At 44.2% G+C, this 18,039-nt stretch overlaps 1 protein-coding gene across 1 annotated transcript; it reads left to right on the forward strand.

Annotated features, from left to right (window-relative positions):
- The first annotated feature begins 258 nt into the window (after positions 1 to 258).
- On the forward strand, positions 259 to 9,844 carry kcnk18 (potassium channel, subfamily K, member 18). Its single transcript, XM_061690879.1, has 4 exons — positions 259 to 284; positions 2,786 to 3,102; positions 3,310 to 3,456; positions 9,021 to 9,844. Exons 1-4 carry the CDS (start codon positions 259 to 261, stop codon positions 9,842 to 9,844), a joined length of 1,314 nt encoding a protein of 437 aa, XP_061546863.1.
- Positions 9,845 to 18,039: the final 8,195 nt, after the last annotated feature.

Here is an 18,039-nt window from a genome sequence, read left to right on the forward strand (position 1 = left end):
TGGAATCGAAGGAAAGATGAATGCGGCCAAATAAAGGGATTATCCTGGACGAAAACCTTCGCCAGAGTGCTCAAGCCCTCCGAATGGGCCAAAGGTTCACCTTCCAACAAGACAATGACCCTAAGCACAAAGCTAAGAATGGCCCAGCCAGAGCCCTGACTTCAACCCAATTGAGCATCACTGGAGAGACCTGAATATGGCTGTCTACAAATGTTCACCATCCAACCTGACAGAACTGCAGAAGATCTGCAAGGAGGAATGGCAGAGGATCCCCAGATCCAGGGGTGAAAAACTTCCAAAAAGACGCATGGCTGTATTAGCTAAAAAAAAAAAAAGTTCTTATATTATTTTAGCAAATGGCTGCAATATATCAAAGAGTGAAACATTTAAGTGGCTCTGAATACTTTCCGTACCCACTATATATCTGAGGATGGGAGGGATTGGGTTTTGTATAGTTCCTGCGATTGATTGATTGATTGGTTGGTTGGTTGGTTGATTGATTGATTGATTGATTGGCAGACCGGTGTAGTGGTAACCCTGTTTAAGGAGGAGGACCAGAGGGTGTGTTCCAACTGCAGGGGATCAGACTCCCTGGTGAAGTCTATTTAGGGGTGCTGGAGAAGAGGGTCCATCGGGTAGTCGAATTTTAGATTGAGGAGGAGCAGTGTGGTTGACATCCTGGCTGTGGAACAGTGGACCAGGTCTACACCCTCTGCAAGGTTCTAGAGGGTGCATGGGAGTTCCCCAACCAGTCTACATTCGACCGTGTTCCTTGGAGAGTCCTGTGTAGAGTGCTCCGGGACCCATAATACGGGCTGTTCAGTCCTAGTAGGACCGGTGTCAGAGTTTGGTTCTCATTGCCAGCAGCACGTCCGATTCGTCTCCAGTGAGTGTTGGGACTCTGCCAAGGCTGCCCTTGTCATTGATTCTGTTCATAACTTTTATGGAATGAATTTCTAGGCACAGCGGTGTGGGACGTGTCCCATCCGCCGATCTGCTCTCGGGTGGACGCCTGGGCTCGATCCTGCCTCTCGATTGATTGGGTGGGGTCCTCAGCCACCGTGGTGTAGGCACAGCAATTTCGGAACACTTCTGATGGTCATTGTGCATGCAAAATGGTGTGAATTCACTTGCATGTGTCTGCAGGCACACACCCTTGGGACTTTTTTGCTGGGTGTGGGAACACCCACTCATTGTGACAATTGAGTTATGACTATGCGACTTTCTTGGGTATCCCCTCGCTCACTCTCTGGTCCTATAGACGTTTATAATTTACATAGCCACTCCCACTACACTTCAGTTGGAGAGCCGGATTCACGACCCTTGTCCTGCATGCTTCCCCTCCTGTTCTTGTCCTGTCCAGTCGTGTCCTATCTTGTCCAGTCCTTTCCTCACAGGGTGTAGCACTGCTGCCCATACAACACTCATATCTAATGTTTCATTGTTCGAGATATGTAATGCTTTACCTTTCTCATCTTGTTTACAACTAGTGCTTTGTCTTCAACATTAAAACTGTTCCGGCATAAAAGGGATACAGATCCTCCATTCTGCTTCACCGAACAGCCGAACTGGACAGAAAAAAAAGATTAATCAATTATTATGCCCGTTCGATTACATGTATGATTCTCATCCCTAATCTTGATACTGTGCTCCAATTTGATGTTGGGAGAAAGATTCCTTTCCAACTTTACAACTGTGGTCTGGTCTAAAATTATTGTTTTCTCAGCTATAGTGAATCCTTTTTTCAATCCTGTCTCACAACTACGCTGATTCAATATTCTTATCGTTCGTGAATATACAATGGATGATACAGCATAAACATATGACATAGTGTGGAGGGGGGGGGAAAGTATGTCACACACAAAGACAATGATGCAAACGTGATGTCTCATATAATTGCTTTGAAGATCGTGTTTCCTAAGCATTAGCACTGATGTCATCCACTATGCGGCGTACTGTTGATATGTGATGTATTCATGCAACTTGGATTTGCTGCCGTCTTACATTTGTAAGTCCAATTTGGTACTTTTGCATAAATTTTTTGTTATTACTTATCAGGATAACACAAAAGAGACTGCCGATTTTGTGGAGGGGAGGGGTAGGAAAAACCAAAACGCCAGAAAGAAGAACCCATTAGATATTGGAGCTGATCCTGAAAAAAGGTGCAGATACATATATTTTCTTTTGGTAACATTACAAGATGGGGCATAATTGAACATTTACCTTGTTTTCACAGCGAATAATGTAATACCTGTGTGGAGTTTGCATGTTGTCCCCGTGCCTGTGTGGCTTTTCTCCGGGCACTCCGGTTTCCTCCCACATCCCAAAAACATGCATGAATTGGAGACTCTAAATTGCCCGTAGGTGTGAATGTGAGTGCGAATGGTTGTTTGTTTGTATGTGCCCTGCGATTGGCTGGCAACCGGTTCAGGGTGTACCTCGCCTCCTGCCCGCAATTAGCTGGGATAGGCTCCAGCATACCCGCGACCCTAGTGAGAGGATAAACGATGTAGATAATGGATGGATTGATGATGGATATATATATATATATATATATATATATATATATATATATATATATATACCCATAGCTATAGGCCTTTTAGTGAGCTTAATTTCCAAAGAAGTACAAGTGTCTTCTCTGCCATGCACTAAGGCACTTAGGTACATAGTGGATGTCCCCTGGGAGTGCAAGTGTTGTGTTAGTAATGTGTGTGTGTGTGTGTGTGTGTGTGTGCGCGCACACTGTCTAAGCAGACCCTGAGCACATTTGTGGTACATCAAGGCAAGACGGGAGCATCGACGCTTCCAACGGCAACTGTCAGAGCTTGTGCAACGGTGGAAGAAGACGAGGACATAGGAGGAGGGAGAAAATGAAATCTGCGCTAGACAAGCAAGAAATAAACCCCATCTGCGAGCCTACCGCTTGCATTGCGCGGTTTTGGAAGCTGCTTCCTCACATTATGCTGTGCCTGTCTCTGGTCATTTACGCAGCGCTGGGCGCGCTTTTGTTCCAATACATTGAAGGGAGAGCACCCCCCACCAAACAGGAGTACCATTACTTCTTGGGACAAATTATCCGGCATGTCCAACATCGCACCAGTACGTTTGACAATTAATGCTGATTGCTGCAATTGCATTCTGTTTCATTGACTGTATCTCATTTGCTTTTCTCTAATCCTGAATCAAACCTACTGCATGGAGTGTGCATTCTTTTGCAGGTTAACATTAAACTTATCCATATCCAAAATCTGCTAATGAGGTTACTTACCCCTCACACACAAATGATCGAACTTTTTTAAATTATAGATAGCGCATCATACAGCCACCAAGACATAGTCAAGGAGATGGAGCTTATGATTAAAGATGGTTTTCAGACCTCATGGCTCCAGCAACCTGACAGCTGGACCTTCTTTGGCTCCATGTTCTTCGTGTGCACAGTATTCACAACAGTTGGTAAGTTCAGTTCAATTCCTTACAAATGAATAAGCATGGATTAACCAACCTAAAATGATTACTCATGAAGCTAGAAATGTGTGGTCAAGGACAACCACAGTGTATCTCATTTGGCAACTTCTAATTGTTTACATAGAGTTTGTATGGACAACAAAATATTCAGAGTCTGATAAAAGGCCAGCTCAAATTAAAGTGTAAACTGTCTTTATAATGACATTGACTCGATGGCGGAAAATATCAAAATTTCAAGTACCGTTAAGAACACACAAAATCTGACACCCCAAAATCTCAGCAGCGGCTATGGCAAACTTTAATTCCAGTGTATCCCCAAGTGAGATAACTATTCAAACATTGGAAGCAGAGTCCTAGCTGCAATGGCAAAGACAACTAAAGACTTGGGACTACCTTAAATCAAATAGTCTGTTACCCGTACTTATAATTTTATCCCATTGTGATATTTTGGAAAATTATGTTTCCAACTTTGTGCAAACTGATCATCTTGAAGATGACCCCTTCACGGGAATTAATGACATGATTTTGAAAACTACATACGTCTGGAAAAACAAGACCCAAGTGCTCACCGATAGGATAATGGCGAAGCATACACTAGGATAAGGCGACACCAATAATCCCAAGAGCAATAGCGGCCTCTTTAATTCCTAAATAACTCAAGTTTGGGACAACTTCCCAGGAAAACTGATCAGTCAGAGCCAAAGATCTCAAATAAGAGTTGAGATCAACTAGAGCCCACTGTGCTATTGGAAACATTGGGCTTGATTTTCATAGGCAGCGCCTATGCAATGGGGTGCAATTGCCAGCGGATTCTGATTTTCGTGCAAGCGTAAGGCTCGTTGCGCGTTTGCCAATTTAGCAGACCGGTCCGAGCCAAGCTGGGCGTTCCGGCACAGCAAAGGTGTGTCCATTGAGATGCACCTGGCAGAGTGACAATTTGGGGGCAGAGAGTTGGTCTAAACCTATGCCTGCTCAGATCACATCTAACTGGCTTGACTGCTGGACTAATGTGATTTTGGTGAATTTTATGGGTCCCAGCTAGACTGATCCTGAGCTCTGTGGACACAGTATTTAAGTCGCCAGCGGTTCTCAGCAGCTCATTTTGTGTACCCACTCGAATTGTCTGCCGCCACACCATCGCCAGAGTAGTGACAATCTTCCACTCACGCGTGATCGCTGCGATTACGCATCGTACTCTTCCGCACAGAGATGTCTCTGTCAAGACTGTCATTGGGCCACATTTAAAGGGAATAAAAGGAGTCGGTTTTTTTTTTGTGGTGAATTAAGTTGGCTGTAAACACACCCACAGTAGCACAGTATGCCCACTATTAGGTCCGCTGGCCTGCGCTCGGCTACGAAATTGCCAACACCGGTCTAAGCCGCCTCTGGTGCACAGTTGCACTGCCTGCCACGCCGGACCAACCTACCACGCATGTTTTGGGATCTGGGAGGAAACCGGAGTGCCCTGAGAAAACTCACGCAGGCACGGGAAGAACATGCAAACTCCACACAGGCGAGGCTGGGATTTGTATCCTGGTCCTCAGAAATGTGAAGCAGATGTGCTAACCAATTGTCCACCGTGCCGCCCAGAGTGAAATAAAAATAAAAAATTCAAACAAAATACATTTATTTGCTATGTCTGTTAAGGACACATATCCACAGCAAGTACAAAATAGAAAATCAAACTTGCCATAAAAAGCTGAAAACACAAACAATTAATTTATATGAGGTTACCATTAGTCTGCACAAACAATTAGCAAACCCCTCTCCAACTATTAGCATGCATCAAATTATCTTGTAGCTTACATCTCACTAAGACTTCCAGGTTTTCCTTGTCAGGGGCTCGCCACCACAGCGAGTCACTCGCATGATCTGTTTGTAAACTAAACATGTTTATCCGGGCTTTAATAAACCCTGTTTGTAAACTAACCATTATTTATCCGGGCTTTAATAAACCCATGTCCCAATTAACTTCACAAACTCATTTTTAACTGCACATGAAATTACTGAACAAACAATACATAATATGATACATACTGGAAATTGGCATTACTTCACACAAAGTCTCACTCTCTTACTGCTTATTAATAGGAGGCGTGCCTCGCTGCACCGATCTTTTTTCTCTCTCTCAGTTTCGTGCATGTCAAGTCATGCGATTAATAGCACTTCCGGTTCTATTGTACTTGTGTCAAAATAAAAGCATGAGTTTCAAAATAGGAGTTTATACGTATAAATGAACTAAAACTTGAGTGATAGGCAGAACAGTGACTGCGGGCCAGATTAGACCCCCCGACGGGCCGGTTCTGGCCCGTGGGCCGTACGTTTGACACTGCTAATCTAATGTGTAGTCAACTTTCACACCTAATGTTTTTTATTTACTTATTTATTTATTCAATTTATTTATTTTTGGGTCCTGTTCGGCTATTCGGTCAAGCAAAATGGAAGATATGTTTCCCTTTTATGCCGGAACAGTTGAGTTTTTAAGTCACAGTGGAGTTTTTAAGCTTCCGCTGTGGTTTCTTAGTATTATAATTGAGGTTTATTGAGAATCAGAGTCGAACAGAACAAAGTTTCGAGAGGGGAGAGAGAAACGAAGACAAAAGACAAAGCACTAATTGTAAACAGGATGAGAAAAGTAAGTCATTACAATATCTACAACAATGAAGCATTAAATATGAGTGTTGCATGGGGCTGTAGTGCTACAGCCTGTGAGGGAAGGACAGGACAAGGACAGGAGAAGAAGGATGTAGGACAAGGGTCGTGAACCCGGCTGTACAACTGAAGTGGTGTGGGAGTGACTATGTAAATTATAAAAGTCCATAGGACGAGAGTATGAGTGAGGGGATACACAAGCAATTTGCATATTTATGGGTTATTTGTCGCAATAAGTGAGTGGCCCCACACCCAGTGAAAGAGACCCAGGGGTGTGTGCCTGCAGACAATGCAAGTGAATTGATACCGTTTTACATGCACAAAGACTGACAGAAGTGTCCTGTAATTGCTGTGCCCGCACCGTGGAGGCTGAGGACCCCACCCAATCAATCAAGGGGTGAGATCAGGCCCAGGGGTCCACCCGAGAGCAGTCCGGTGGAAGGGACACGTCCCACACCGAGGGAGCCTGGGCGGTCCGTCGACCCCACCGAGGCGCCCCGACAACTGGCCACCCAGTGGGGGCCGCAGGGACCCAATGCCACGGACACACGGACCGGGAAACAGCACAGACGCGCTGAAACCTGGTCCGACACCCACACCCTCTCGACCCCATACCAGTCCCCCGGGAACCCCTTGGTATTTACATGTGCCCAGATGTGATTAGTTAGAAAACGATATACAGTGAGTGGTGGGAGCGTGTGCTCAGTGAGTGATTAAGAGAAATGGCTCCTGCAGGTCGGGCTCATCAGGCCGGACAACCACCGATGAAGAGGGCTGCCCCACCCAGACTCACAGCACCGACTCCCGGACCCCCCCGCGAACCCACATTTCCGCCAGCACCCACTACCCGCCCCCAAGTGTGGGAAGTGGACACCACCCCCCCAAACCAGGCGGGGACAAAAAACACAAAGCCCGCAGGGGACCACCCAGCTCCCCCACGGGAAGAGGAAGAGGCGACCGCAGCAGGACGCAAGGAACAGAGAGAAGAGGAGGAAGCAGGCCCAAGGAGCGACAGAGGGGCCCCACCGCCCCCACTAGCAGCCAGAGCGGGGTACCCAGGTGGGCGCAAGCACCCACGGAACATGGGCGGGTCACCATCACACCACCAACACTCCCCTGGAGGTTACCCCAGTGGGACTACATCGTTTATCTCCTTGACCTTTATCGTTTATCTCCTTGACTGTTCTGAGAAATAGAGGAGCTAGTATTGGCCAGAAATAGTTAATGAATGCGACTGAGATTCCATCCGGGCCAGGCGCTCGTCCCGATTTCATATTTGTTAATGCGTTATGAAATTATGTGATGGCTAAAGAAACATCAAGGCTGTCTTTAATTTGTGTATTTAATTGAGGAATGTTTAGATCCTTAGCCTATCCAGATACCTGGGATAGGCTCCAGCAGCCCGCGATCCACATGAGGAGAAGCGGTTAAGAAAATGGATGGATAGATGTTTTGTGAAATAAAATAACGAAAACATTGTGAATAAAAAAATTTAAAAAATCTTTGAAATGTTTTGGAACTACTGCTGAATTTTTGATGCAGCTCTTACATTGGGTCGTATTAGATTGAGCAGGTACACTTCCAGTTAGTTTATTTGTATAGCCCTTAATCACAACAGTCTCAAAGGGGTTCACAGGCCCAGAGTTGACAAAGATGGATGCCATCCTGTGATCTAAACCCCCCAATCGGTCAAGGAAAAACTCAAAACCCCATTTGGGGAGGAATAAGAAACCCTGCAGAGGGACCACAGATGGAGCGATCCCCCTTTCAGAACGACCAGGCTGCAATGGATGTCGAGTGGGCAACTTTATTGCATAGTACCATACGGTGTTGGCTAAATTGGCATGAGTCCATTTAAAGAGATGAAGTGTCGCATGTGGATGCCTCAGGAAAGTGCTTCTGCCTCAGGACCTGGCCCAGTCGGTTGGAGTATAACTCTCCACGAGTCCAATACTTTGGATTTTTTGCAAAGTGGTATGTGAGGAACTTTAGTCTTCTCTTGTTTCAGTTTTACAATTCCTTCTTTTGGCATGAATGTATGGATTAAAAGTTGAAACGTTTCACCAGTCTGTTGGTAGTCAGTTGTAAAATGAATGATTAAGTCAGCTAATGGCTGAAGCCTGCAATTCAAAGGGGAGAGCAGAATGCTTTTCCATCACCACAAAAAGCTTATTCGGGGTTAAAAGCACATTTTCCTCTGTGTGTTGTTGTGGATTTAGTCAGCAACATTATGTGGTCATAGCTACAACGCCCGTTATTTGAGTACACTGTTTCAAGTAGATAATTGACTCCAGACGGGAAGTGGTTGCTTGAAATCAGTTTATTGGAATCTTTGAGAAGTCAGCATTTCTCACTTGTCAATTTACTTTGTCAGACTGCTCAAGAGGAATCATGTGGAAAGGAAGCTACCGGAGGCATTTTACACAGCATCCTCACGTACCGCCTTCTCAGTGTGGTATGCGGGCTGCACAACTGCATACCACACCCTACCCCCTCGCCCTTCTTGCATACCTCCCCATATCAGGCTAACTGCAGAGCGTCGAACATAATTAAGGACCCCTTCCATCCAGGCGATCACCTTTTGAACTGTTATCCAAGGGGAGATACAGCGCTGCCAAATCCCAAACTTCCAGAGACCAAAATAGTTTTATCCAACACCAATCGGCACATTAAACAAACAGGCAAACAAAAACCTCAAATCAGCATACACTACCATATAAGGTGCAGCAGTTACTCTTTAAATGCACATTAAAATGCCCAAGCTGTCTTATTATAGGAATATATTCTTTTTTTAAGATCGAAAGATTATTATTTTTTTTAATACTGTACAGTATTTTTGTGTGTTCTTGTTGAGTGTTTCTCATGCTCAAAGTGTTCATTTTGTTTCATGTCCTTTGCAGGCTATGGGGCCATCTATCCAGTCACCCTGCCTGGTAAGGTGGCGTGTGTCTTGTACGCTATGGTGGGCATTCCGCTAATGCTTTTAATCATGCTTGATGTTGGTGACTTCCTGGCTACTATGATGACCAAAGCATATGTTCATATTCACGCCTTTTTCAAAGTCCTGCGCTCACACAGCTGGTCCCAACTAAGGACTCAGATGCAAGCGAGGGAGTCGAACCATCAGACCTTGGAAGATGGTACCATTGTTTTCAGCCATGACGTGGTGGTTCATGAAGGGCTGAACATCCGGGAAGTGTTGCAAAGTCAAGTGAATGTGAAATCCAATTCCATGCAGCTCCAAAAAAACAGAGAGATCTTTGACAAGATTATTGCCAAAGAGAATCTCCTACGAACCGGTCCCCTGCTCAGGAGCCTGTCCTGCCCAGAACTGAATCGTATGCTGCCATTGCCCAAAGGATTTGCCATATGGGACTTAACAGGAATAGGAGATACGATGGAAACGCTCAATGTACCATTTGTGCTTATTCTTTTCATAGTGTTTGCTTACATTTTTCTTGGAGGGTTGATTCTGCCAGTGTGGGAGACAGAAATGAAAGGATTTGACCCTTACTACTTCTGTTTTATCACAATCACGACAATTGGTTTTGGAGACATTGTGCCTCATCATCCCAAGTTTTTTATGCTCACCTCCCTCTTCATCATTTCGGGCATGGCCATCATGTCCATGGCATTTAAGCTGAGCCAGACACGGCTTGTAAACTGCTACCGCCACTGCATCAAGATCCTAAGCAGGGAAAACAGAAACGAAGACAAGAAATAAGTCACCAGGGTTCTTTGATATTTGAAAAGCTCAACGTCGTTACCAACGTCTCCTTTGGGGTGCCATTTTACTTAGAAGCATGAGCAAAGTCAAAAAATAAATCAATAAAAAATGTGTGCATTTGCCTAATGCTTATGCCCAAAGTGATATTCAACAACCTTCTGGGCATCTTGATACAGTATCGGTCGTGTTCTGTCTGGCGTTGTCATTCTCTGTTTTCACAGTCCTCTCGAGTTCGCTGGTGGGTGGGGCTTTCTTGCGTCACCTGGTCGCAATTGCCTCGCTTGGTATTTAGGTGCAGCTTAAGTGGAAGGAAGATGCCGGAGTATTACCTTACTTAGTGCTTTGCTTCTTGCCATCGCTTTTGGTGAGTCTCGCTTCTTACATGTTGGATCGCTGTCTTGTTGTTCCAGGAATTTGTTTTTTGTATTAGTTCGTACTTCTGTGATTTTTCACAATCTGTATTCTTTCTTGTGTCGGTAATATTCAGTATTTCGTATCTAAACCTGTACCTTCCTTCTGCTGCAGCTCCGTCCACTTCCTTTTGTTTGGATTTGCAATCCACGTGCACTTGTTTTTCACAAAGATCTTATTGTTGTCTTTGTTTTCTTTACTTAAGATTGTTGTGCTTCACACTTGTGTGCTCTTTCGGTTAAATAAAACCTGTGTAATTGTTCATCCTCTGTGTTTCTGCATTGTGTTCCATCCATTGGCCGTATGCCAATCCTAACAAAATACTCCGGCCAAAGGATCATGCAGACGCTGAGCAATTGTGTCAGGCTTTGTCTAACCAGGGAGTGCTTGTGGGTCAGTACGACCCAGTACGGCTTCCTCAAATGCTCCACCATCATCCGACCCTGCAAGAAACTTGCAATTTCAGGACTGAATGACGAGCGACCTATCGCTCTGACATCTGTGGACATCAAGTCCTTTGAACGCCTCGTGCTGGACCATCTCAAGAGCATCGCAGGACTCCTACCGGACCCCCTGCAGTTTGCCTGCGTTCAACACCATAATCCCCGAACCCCTCTCCTCCAATCTTCTCCACCTCAATGTCACACCTGCCATCTGTCAGTGGAGCTACAGCTTCCTGATGGGCCGGACACAGCAGGTGAGGTCACAGTCATTGACCTCATTAAAGACGGTGATGAGTCTGTGTATCGACAAAAAGTGGAGTGGCTGAAGCTTTGATGCAGCCAACACAAGCTGGAGCTGGACACGCTCAAGACAGTAGAGATGGTTGTGGACTTCAGGAAACATCCTTCACCACAGTTGCCCCTGACACTGTCCAACTGCCCTGTGTCAACCGTCAAGACCTTCAAGTTCCCGGGAATGACAGTCTCTCAGGACCTTAAGTGGGAGACCAATATCAACTCCATCCTAAAAAAGGCCCAGCAGAGGATATACTTCCTGCGGGTCCTGAGGAAGCATGGCCTGCCGTAGGAGCTATTGAGGCATTTGGACTCTTGAGGACTTGGACGCTGCCTGGACTAAAACGCAAAATCTTCTTGGACCCTCCACATCCTGGTCACCAGCTATTCCAGCTCTTTCCCTCAGGCACTATCGAACAATGCAAACTAAAACCAGCAGGCATTCCAACGGTTTCTTCCCTCTTGCCATTAACTTCTTAAACAGTTGACTTGCAATTACAATTTCATTCTAACATGCTGCCAATTTTGCACATCTCTGTCGGGACACTTCTACATTGTTTGCACACTCACTGTTGTATCACACGGTACTGTTTGCATACTACTACCCACTTACAGTATGTGTTTGAGAACTCTGCACAAATTTGTACAATCGTCACTGTACCAGATCATTGCATTATTAATCACATGCATCCTTTGCACATGTGACATTATTATATCTGCATCACCACACCAGTGGTACACTTTTATTGCTCAATGACGCTCCATACTTGTGTTTTTTATGTCCTAAATCTATGGGTTGTCATAGTGGCTGTTTGTTGTCATACTAGACCAGCTCCAACGACCGGAGACAAATTCCTTGTGTTTCTTGTAACATACTTGGCCAATCAAGTTGATTCTGATTCCATTGTATCTGAGTGCTTCCAGTTACAGCGTGCCAATAACTGGTAGGGTTACGAACCTGTAAATGTGTCGGCTGTTCCGACGTGGACAGCCCCTTCGCTGCCGGCAAGCGCTCTTTGCACTGTGCTAATATGTCGGCCCTTATCTTTTTGTCTATATGTAGTATTTACTGTATTTCCAAGCCATGAAAGTCTTGTGTATCAGTGGCACTGTTGCAAACTTGCTGACTGCCATAACAGCGTAGCGGAGCAGAATGGTGCCTGACGAGCGAGCCAATCACAAAGCGGCAAAATGGCACATGACCAGAGAGAGCCAATCAAATGTCAGCTTTAGAAGGTGGAAGGAAACAACTATTTGATCAATCCGAGCTTTTGTGGCAATTTTTGAACTGTAACGAAAATTGTAATCATCACAATTTCCAAAAGCAACTGTAATTTAATTACATACTTTAGCCCAGTAATATCACAATTACTGAAATTTTGTAATTAAATTAAGTGATCCCGTTACATGTAATTTGTTACTCCCTAACACTGGCCGTCAGTAAATTGAATCAGTTTCCAGTGAGGGTTGGACTTCGCCCAGGCTGCCCTTTGTCACCGATTACATAAGGTTCATAACCTTTATGGATGGATGTTCGAGGCACAGCCGAGGCATTGAGGGGGACCGGTTTGACGATCTTAGTATCGTCTCTGCTTTTTGCAGATAACGTGGTTCTGTTGGCTTCATCAAGCCATGATCCTTAACTCTCGCTAGAGCGGTTCACAGCAGAGTGTAAAGCAGTTGGGATGTGAATCAGCACTGCAAAAGCTGTGGTCCTCAGTTGGAAAAGGGTGTTGTGTCCTCTCTGGGTCGGGGATGAGATCCTCCCCCAAGTGGAGGAGTTCAAGTATCTCGAGGTCTTGTTGAGGAGTGAGGGAAGAACTCCTTCTACTTCAATTCCTATACACACATTCCGCACTTTATGCTCTTTTTTCCCTTCTGTGTAGATTTTCAACTGCATTTTGTTGTCTCGGTGCTTGTAGTCTGTGGAATTACAATAAAATCGAATCTAATACAGGGACATCGCAACAAATTTGAATGATGTTCAAAGCTCAATTGAATTGAATAGTTCAATTCAAAAAGTGAAACTCATACTATAGAGATGCACGACACACACTCAAAGCGAAATAGTTCATGATATTTTTAAAATATACTGTATATGTATAATTTCGATGATCTCTGGAAACTAGAATATTTGATAACAAACAAGAAATAATGGAAATGATTTTTAATGTAGAAGTTAGGCATGAATTTGCCCTCTGAAAAGTATTGTCTCAAGTGTTCGATGAATCGATATCATTTGGTAGTACTGAAATGAATTGACTTTCTACCATATTCTAAGATATTGAGACGCACCTGTATGGCATTGCCTGCGATATGTCCATTTGAACACCAGGTGGCAGTATTCCGTGTTTCCATGACCGTCGAGTCTCTCCGGGACACAGCAGCCGGCATCCCCTTCCCCAGGCCCGTCACCATTACCTTGACAGGGCGTGAGAAAAAAGAAAAAGAAACAGTTTTAACTTTTTTAAATGATATATGACGAACGGCGGTTCTGGCCTATAACTGGTATAAAGGGGAGAGTTCTAGAGGTAAGTTGCAATAGAGGTAAAGTAGATGTTCTTGTTCCATCTAAATTTACATGTGGGACGTAGGATGCTTAGTGAGGCATTTTCTAACAAAACGACGAGCAGAATTTCTGACAAACGGTAGGTGAAATCAAACTGGAGTTTTGCTCCTTTGTGACCTCTCTCCTCAAACCCCTACCTAGGCTTAATACAAACTTTGAAGTAGAAGCCCGTCTGAGGACTGCATGATCTCATACTCCCACAACGGCAAAAGTATTTCTTGCCATAATTTCTCCCACAATTTGTTCGAGTGACTCTACAAACCCCGCTGACAAGGGAGACGTCTGACTTTACTGACTGAAGTAAAACTTAACTATCCTTACACCGAAAACTCCTAAATATAGGTATGTTGCAGGATTTACCTTTATTTCTGTCCAAGGGCAGGTGACCTGCTTAATACCAATTACCAAATTACCTCAAGAGTGTCCCCTACATTTTTAAGTCTAACTAGCCTTTGTTCTTGCTCTCGATTTTACAGTTGTGCATGATTTGCAACCACGCCGACCACAGTCCCTTGCGCTACCATATGCTCCGCCAATCGTAAAACTCTGGGGCACAGAAGGACTTCCCAGATTCTTCTGTCTGCTATTTCTTCAAGAAACCTTAACTCGTACTTATCCATCTATATATTGTGCTTTACTCAAAACGTAGCTCTCCGCTTGTCTACAAATGATTGTAATCAACCTGACTTAGGAGACAGAATGCAAATAAATAAACCTCCTCAAAATGTACTTGCCAGACAGATGGAAACTCCTCTTCGTTCTCCGTGCTCTAACCCTGAATTTGACACCTCTGGCACAGCCGCCCACTTCTGTGAATGGAAAGCATTGCATTCGCTATGCTGTATTAATATTCACTATACTGTATCAACTCAATATTGTAAGGATGTCTTGAGTCGACTGGTGTCCCTTGGGTCATTTTCTTTATCCGGTTTGCCACAAAGAGGAACTTCTATGTATATCTACAGACTCTCTTTATATTCCCAATTACAGTTTTCCAGCCGCTTACTTGTGTGCTTGTAAAAACGAAAAATGACTACCTCTGACACACAAGCTCACACATCTTTCATTACTTTGCAACCGATCTCAAAGCTTCTCGGCACAAACAAGACTAAAGCCATCGTATGTGTACAGCATGTGCAAAAACCTTATATCATCACGTTGACCTCGTGACAAATGTGCACAATTTCGACAAAATCTTTCCATATGTCAACCCAAATGAGTGAATGTTCCATAAAAGGTCCAAAGTGATCCAAATGAAAACAGCCATCTTATTTTTCATTATGATAAAGCTAATTTTGGTGCTGCATTTGCAGCTTGTTGAATTGGTTCGAAGTGAATTTATGAATTCAGGTATTTGGTACTCAATTAGGTGATAATAATTCAACAGGTGATGTGAATTGTGCTGCTAAGCACACAAACAAAACAAACCACGAGCTTTGTACTCCAGACCACAAATAACATTTTGTAGTGCAGAGTTGGGGAAATGTTATCCAGGGTGGGGCAGAAAGGACAGATATTTTTGAAAACCTCGCAAAGTAATAAATGATAGCTGCAAACAAATGTTATTGGCAATAATGTGTTTGTGTTAAAATAGCATTTGACACAATCACGTGTGGGAAAACAACATTCATCATGTGGTGTCTGTGTCTGGTGTCTTTTTTTTTCTTGGGCTAAACACACCCAGTACAGTCAAAGAAAGGTTGTAAAGTTTATCCAAACCTACCCCATAAGTGCATGAAAATGGTGATTTTGAGTTACAACGGGACACTATTTTCTTTCTGTTAAATCAGGGTCCGTTAAATCGAAGTTCCACTGTATGGATGTGTGTGTGTGTACTGAGATAACTTACAGTTTCATATTATAACATGATTTTGCCCACTCCAATTTGAGGAAATAGTGAGTATAATACCTGGCACCTGTTCTCCAAACCTTGTGATCGGTGGGGATCGGTGTGATCTGTGCCCCAAACTGGATCGTGTTCGTTAAATTGGGCCCGTCTGCGACGACGGGAACGGGCTGTGGCAGAGATAATGTATTGAGTGGTCTGTCAAAGCAATAGGGGGAGTGATGATGCATAACATCTGGGTTTGCTGCAGCATGCTGCATGAAAGAACAAACATAGCAGTTAGAACGATTTGGAGAGCATGCCACTAGAAGGGCATACAGAAACCAAACATGCATGCTGTAGGAGGTGCAATTAGCAGGCGTAGTGGCACTGTTATGTAACCAAGGAAATTTGTCATAGTGGTCGCGTCTGGTAAGGTACAAAATTGCGTCAACTGTCCAAGTGGGAGCCTCAATACACAATGCAACACACGTTTTTATCACAAGAATTATTAGAGTTGACGCTGAACCACCAAGGAAGGGTTTTAGTCATTGTCTTTCTTCTGTTCTTCGAGTTACGCAAGTGCGTGACCTTTACGGTCATCCGTCGTAGAAGGTGAAGGAAGTGGAGGAGTCGGGACCATAGGAGGCGCTTGGACCTTGACCTTCTTGCAATGTGACGCGTGAACCCACATAGCTCTTTTGGCAATTTCCACTGCAGTGTGGGTCACAAGGAGGACTTGGAAAGGCCCCAGCCACATTAATGTACACACAGCACCCCGTATTGACAGAAAAAAACGTAATTGTTGACATTTTTGCAGATTTATTAAAAAAGAAAAACTGAAATATCACACAGTCATAAGTATTCAGACCCTTTGCTTAGTTTTGAGAAGAAGCACCCTTTTGAGCTCATACAGCCGTGAGTCTTTGATGCAACAGGTTTTTCACACCTGGATTTGGTGATCATCTGCCATTCCTCCTTGCAGATCCTCTCCAGTTCTGTCAGGTTGGATTGTGAATGTTGGTGGGCAGCCATTTTCAGGTCTTTCCAGAGATGCTCAATTGGGTTTAAATCAGGGCTCTGGTGTTGTTCTGAAGCCACTCCTTCGTTATTTTGGCTGTGTGCTGAGGGTCATTGTCTTTTTTGAAGGTGAACCTTCGGCCCAGTCTGAGGTTCTGAGCACTCTGGAGAAGGTTTTTGTCCAGGATATCTCTGTACTTGGCCGCATTAATCTTTTTGATTACAACCAGTCTCCCTGTCCTTGCAGCTGAAAAACACCCCCACAGCATGATGCTACCACCACCATGCTTCACTGTATTGGACAGGTGATGATGAGCAGTGCCTGGTTTTCTCCACACATTACACTTTAATTAAGGCCAACAATTTCTATCTTGGTCTCATTAGACCAGAGGATCTTATTTCTCACCATCTTGGAGTCCTTCAGGTGTTTTTTTAGCAAACTCCATGCGGGCTTTCATGTGTTTTGGACTGAGGAGAGGCTTCCGTCGGGCCACTCTGCCATAAAGCCCCGACTGGTGGAGGGCTGCAGTGATGGTTGACTTTCTAGAACTTTCTCCCATCTCCCGACTGCATCTCTGGAGCTCAGCCACAGTGATCTTTGAGTTCTTCTTGACCTCTCTCACCAAGGCTCTTCTCCCCCGATTGCTCAGTTCGACCGGACGGCCAGCTCTTGGAAGGGTTCTGGTCGTCCCAAACGTCTTCCATTTCAGGATTATGGAGGCCACTGTGCGCTTAGGAACCTTAAGTGCAGCAGAAATTTTTTTGTAACCATGGCCAGATCTGTGCCTTGCTACAATTCTGTCTCTGAGCTCTTCAGGCAGTTCCTTTGACCTCATGATTCTCATTTGCTCTGACGTGCACTGTGAGCTGTATATGAGTGTCACAGCAAAGGGTCTGGATACTTACGGCTGTGTGATAACATGTCTACCATATCTAGATAGTATTTTGTTCGTGCATCGATCGTTATTTCATTAGATACATTATCAGTAGAGCGTCAATATGGTCCAACCTAATATCCATTATCAACTTTATACTAACATCATTATTTGTATATTATCATTATCTTTGAGACTGATAATCAAAACATGACTGAATGTAAATACTGCACATAACAAATGCTCTCGACCATATTACAAAAAGTTGGGTGGAATAAAATCTCCAGCTCGGTACTTTTCCTTTCTCCCAAAAACCTGTCTGTGTCAACACGAGGTCATGTAAATAACGAGTGAAGGGTTTTGAGTAGATTGGCAATCGAAGGACTTTCTTGCGTATGATCAAATCTGCCTCAGCATTTTTGTCCAAGGGATGCCAATGACACAGTCTGTTATGCATAATTACTGAGCCAGGACCTGCAATAATTTGTCATGCCCAAACGGAACATATGTACCGTTGTTAGATTTTCTGTCTGACGGTTTGAGGTTTGAAATAAAAAATTTTCAGACGACAGTTAAAATGTGTCTTTTCTCACAGGCATCCAATGTTGGTTTTCGGCCTCGCACATGCAGCGATTTCTCCAGATTCTCTGAACCTTTTGATGATATTATGGACCGTAGATGATGAAATCCCTCAATTCCTCGCAATTGTACGTTGAGGAACATTGTCCTTAAACTGTTGGGACTATTTTCTCACG

This window comes from Phycodurus eques, chromosome 11 (genome assembly GCF_024500275.1).
Source record: "Phycodurus eques isolate BA_2022a chromosome 11, UOR_Pequ_1.1, whole genome shotgun sequence".
Taxonomy (NCBI): Eukaryota; Metazoa; Chordata; class Actinopteri; order Syngnathiformes; family Syngnathidae; genus Phycodurus; species Phycodurus eques.

Coding starts and splice junctions, on each gene's coding strand:
- kcnk18 (XM_061690879.1), top strand. CDS start 259: ATGGCAGAGGATCCCCAGATCCAGGG. Junction 3,103..3,309: donor GCATGTCCAACATCGCACCA/GTACGTTTGACA, acceptor TTTAAATTATAG/ATAGCGCATCATACAGCCAC. Junction 3,457..9,020: donor CACAGTATTCACAACAGTTG/GTAAGTTCAGTT, acceptor TGTCCTTTGCAG/GCTATGGGGCCATCTATCCA.